Source organism: Anopheles cruzii, chromosome 2 (assembly GCF_943734635.1).
Source record: "Anopheles cruzii chromosome 2, idAnoCruzAS_RS32_06, whole genome shotgun sequence".
NCBI classification, from domain to species: Eukaryota; Metazoa; Arthropoda; class Insecta; order Diptera; family Culicidae; genus Anopheles; species Anopheles cruzii.
The window spans coordinates 1-4,718 of record NC_069144.1 but is presented as its reverse complement, the minus strand read 5'-3'; the positions used below and the strand labels follow the sequence as shown (position 1 = coordinate 4,718).

At 47.3% G+C, this 4,718-nt stretch overlaps 1 protein-coding gene across 1 annotated transcript; it reads left to right on the top strand.

The window, feature by feature from the left end:
* The first annotated feature begins 288 nt into the window (after window positions 1-288).
* On the top strand, window positions 289-4,608 carry LOC128269372 (toll-like receptor 6). The gene has a single exon (XM_053006818.1). It carries the CDS (start codon window positions 289-291, stop codon window positions 4,606-4,608), a length of 4,320 nt encoding a protein of 1,439 aa, XP_052862778.1.
* The last annotated feature ends 110 nt before the right edge of the window (window positions 4,609-4,718 follow it).

Genomic DNA, 4,718 nt, shown 5'->3' with positions numbered 1-4,718 from the left:
ATTTGAGTGAATAGATTATGTGATCGTTAATAACAGAACCACACGCGTGAGAAAAATACTCCAAAGCCTCGAAGTTCATTTATGGAAAAGAATCCATCAACGGCAGTGTTAAAGGAATGTGAAACTACATGTTTAACATGGTTGTGAGCCTTGTCCAACGGTTATGCGAATGAATACCAGCTCGGCTGTCCCATGTGAGTTGCGTGTGGGAGTTCAGAATAAGAAGAGAAATTAAATTAGTGTATTTATGTATACGGCGACTGATACTCGATCTGGTCATCTTTGTGTATGACGCGGAGCCACAACATGAGTCGTGAGCTGCTTTTGCCTGCCTTACTGCTGCTCGTATCGGTGAATTACAGCGATTCAGTCGAGTCCCGATACTATGCGACGGGATCGGCAGAATCCGGCAGTGTTCGATACGATGCACCGGACGACTGCAAATACCGTGTGCTCCCCGATAACGATGTGGATCTGATATGCAATCTGCGAACGGTGAATAGTGAGTTTGATAATACGAACTTCAGTGTTATACCCGCGGAGCATACGGCCGCACTGTCGATCCTGTGTAACGATGCAATTTTGGCGCGCAGCAAATTGCAGCCAAAATCTTTTGCTCATCTGGTGCGACTCAAGCGGCTGTCGTTAGAATTCTGCAAAATTGCCAAGTTCTCCAGTGAGGTGCTCAGTGGGTTAGGAGAACTACGAAACTTCACCATCCGTACGCACAACATCAACTGGCCGGAACTGAGCCTCGAGATTGAACCTACCGCGTTCGGTCACACACGCGGTTTGGAGATGCTTGACTTGAGCATGAACAACATCTGGTCGCTACCCGATCATCTCTTCTGTCCTCTCAATGGGTTGCGATCGCTGAACATCAGTTGCAATCGATTGCAAGACGTGAATGATCTCGGATTCCGAGAGCTCAAGCACGGGAAGGATGACGGCAACATCACAGGTTCGGTGGCACCACCCATCAGCTGCGCTTTGGACCTGGAGGATTTAGATGTGTCACGGAACCACTTTGTGCTACTACCGGCCGCTGGTTTTGGTATGCTTAAGCGCTTGAAGCTGCTGAAAATTCATGACAACGAAATTTCCATGGTTGGTGATAAGGCATTGAACGGATTGAAAGACTTGCAGGTTGTGGATCTAAGTTCGAACAAAATCGTTGCTTTGCCCACGGATTTGTTCAAAGACCCAGCGCAATCGATTCAGGAAATATACTTGCAGAACAACTCGATCAGCGTGCTGTCTCCGGGATTGTTTTCAAAGCTAGAGCAACTGCAAGCATTGGATCTATCGATAAATCAGCTAACGTCGGCCTGGGTGAATCGGGAGACATTCGCTGGGTTGATTCGATTGGTGTTGCTCAATCTAGCGGACAACAAAATTACCAAACTAGAATCTGAAATTTTTTCGGATCTCTATACACTACAAATTCTCAATCTGCGCCACAACCAGCTGGACAACATTGCGGCGGATACGTTCTCGCCGATGAACAATTTGCATACTTTACTATTATCGCACAACAAGATCAAATACCTTGATGCTTACTCGCTGAATGGACTATATGCTCTGTCACTTCTATCGCTGGACAACAATGCTCTTACGGGCGTGCACCCTGAAGCATTTCGGAACTGCAGTTCACTGCAGGATCTGAACCTGAACGGAAATGAGCTATCTCAGGTGCCTTTGGCGCTAAAAGACATGCGATTGTTACGTACGGTTGATCTCGGAGAAAATTCCATCAGTGTCATCGAAGAGCCTGGTTTCAGAGGAATGAATAATCTGTATGGACTGCGTTTGATAAGCAACAATGTCGAAAATATTACCCGCAAAGCATTCAAAGATCTACCGAGTTTGCAAATTTTGAACATTGCGCGCAACAAAATAACTCATATCGAGAAGGGTGCTTTTGAGGCGGCTGTTAGCGTGCAAGCTATTCGACTAGATGGCAATCTATTGACCGACATAGGTGGTCTATTTACAAATATGCCAAGCCTCGTCTGGCTTAACATATCCGATAATCGGCTTGAGCACTTCGACTACTCGCAGATTCCTTCTCATCTGCAATGGCTCGATCTACACAAAAATGAGCTAACGGAGCTGACAAATCGTTACGCCATGGATTCCCAGCTTCACCTGCAGACACTCGATGCCAGCTTCAACCAACTTACAAGAGTGACGCCAGCAACCATCCCCAACAGTATCGAGTTTCTATTTCTGAACGATAATCTGATAGTGCACTTAGAGCCCCACTGTTTCATGCAGAAGACGAACCTCACCCGCGTAGATTTATACGCCAACCAGCTCACTGGATTGGACATCAAGGCGTTGCGACTGCAACCGGTTCCGGAAGACAAGCAGCTTCCGGAATTTTACATCGGTGGAAATCCATTCGTCTGCGACTGCAACATCGATTGGTTGCAGAAGATTAACCATGTCACCTCGCGGCAGTATCCGACCATCAACGACATTGAAACAGTGTACTGCAAATTAATGTACAACCGCGAACGCTCCTATGTCGCGCTTATAGAAGCTGAGCCAAAGCACTTTCTGTGCAGCTACAACACACACTGTTTCGCACTATGCCATTGTTGCGAGTTTGATGCGTGTGACTGCGAAATGACCTGTCCGAATAACTGCCACTGCTATCACGACAACAGCTGGTCTACAAACATTGTTGATTGCTCAGCCGCTGGCTATACCGATATCCCGAATAACATCCCCATGGACACGACGGAGGTTTATCTTGACGGCAATAATCTGGTCGAACTATCTGGCCACAGTTTTATCGGTCGCAAAAACTTGCGTGTTTTATACGGCAACCACTCCAACATCGCAATGTTATACAACACGACCTTCATAGGATTGCGCCGACTTATAACTTTACATTTAGAGTTCAACGTTATACAAAAATTGTACGGCTACGAATTTGGTGCCCTTGAGAGTCTCCGTGAGCTGTATCTGCAGGGTAACCGGATTTCGCACATTGAAGATCACACGTTCAGCGAGTTGCGTAAGCTGGAAGTGCTGCGATTGGATGGAAACCGTATAACTAGCTTCGAAGTTTGGCAGCTGGCAGCAAATCCATATCTTGTGGAGATCGCTCTCGCAAACAACGCATGGACATGTGATTGCGGATTTCTCAACAAGCTTCGGGTGTACCTGCAGTCCAACGCCGACAAGATAGTGGACGCGAACGAAATTTCCTGTGTTTACAACAACCTTACGAGTATCCTGAAAGAAAAAAATGGAACCAAATGTACTTTCCGCGAAGGAATGTCCTCGATCGTACATACACAGGAGATAGAAGATATGCTGCCGCTGCTATTAGTTGCTACATGTGCGTTCGTCGGGTTTTTTGGTTTAATATTCGGCTTGTTCTGTTACAGAAAGGAGTTGAAAGTGTGGGTTCATTCAGGCTGCCTTGGTTCGCTGTGCTACAAGTCCAGTACGTTCGTGAATGAGTACGACAAAGATCGGCTATATGATGCGTACATAACGTACTCGCTACAGGACGAGCACTTCGTAAATCAAATACTAGCAGCGACTCTCGAAAATGATGTTGGTTTCCGATTGTGCCTGCACTACAGGGACTTCAACGCAGGTTCCTTTCTCGCAGATACGATCGTCGAAGCGGTCGAGAGTTCGAAGCGTGCTGTTTTAGTGCTTTCCAAGAACTTTCTATACAACGAGTGGACGCGGTTCGAGTTCAAGGGTGCCGTTCACGAGGTGTTAAAGCGCCGCAGAAAGCTGATCATCATCTTGTACGGAGACCTTCCGCAACGTGATCTCGACGCCGATTTGCGTTTGTACCTGCGCACAAACACGTGCATCGAGTGGGATGACAAAAAGTTTTGGCAGAAGCTTCGCATCGCAATGCCGCAAGTAAAGAAGAGCAACTGTCTAAAGAAACGGTCAGCGATCAACATTTACGCCACCGCAAATGAATACAACACGGCTGGCCGGCGACGTCTTCCTCCTGGGTGTCCAGCTGGCACACTTGATACGCTGCCTTCCGTAGCAATCGGGCCACCAGTCGCGGTCACCCGGCTAGAGCAGCACAGTTACGCCACAATCGGCAACTGTCCGCGAAACTGTGATAACTACGATACGGTTAATAATTGTAAATACAACACCACCCAGCATCAAAACACTCACCAACCGCCGGAAAGGCGAGTAAACGAGCTCGGGCAAAAGGCCGCTGATCGGCAGCACGAGTATGCCATTCCCTCCAGTTGTCTCCTGAACACGACAAACGAAGTGTACAGTGCTAGTTGTGATCGCGTCGCAAGTGAAACATTTGAGTGCACTTCCAGCTCCAAGTACTCGACGTCCTCAAGGGGATCCAGTGACTGTAGCCATTCGATTTCCTCTATACACGATGTTTCGGGTGCTACCGCTGGCCAGTTGCCAAACGGCTCATGTCCACCGAATGGGCTGTCTACCACTAACTTTACATACCATCATCCTACTAGCAGCAGTCGCAAACCCTCTAACACTGGTGGTGGCAGGTCGACAAAGGATGCCAGCGAGGCGAGTAACTCGAATGCGAACAATTTCAATGATAGAAGACTGCCACAGGCAATGTGGGCATAACGATTACTTAAGAGTTTAAGGTTAGTTAATTATTCTTATCGTTAAACGGTTGAAACGTTACCTTAGCAATCTGCACCGTTGAAATGGAAGATTACTGCGATTAACAGAGT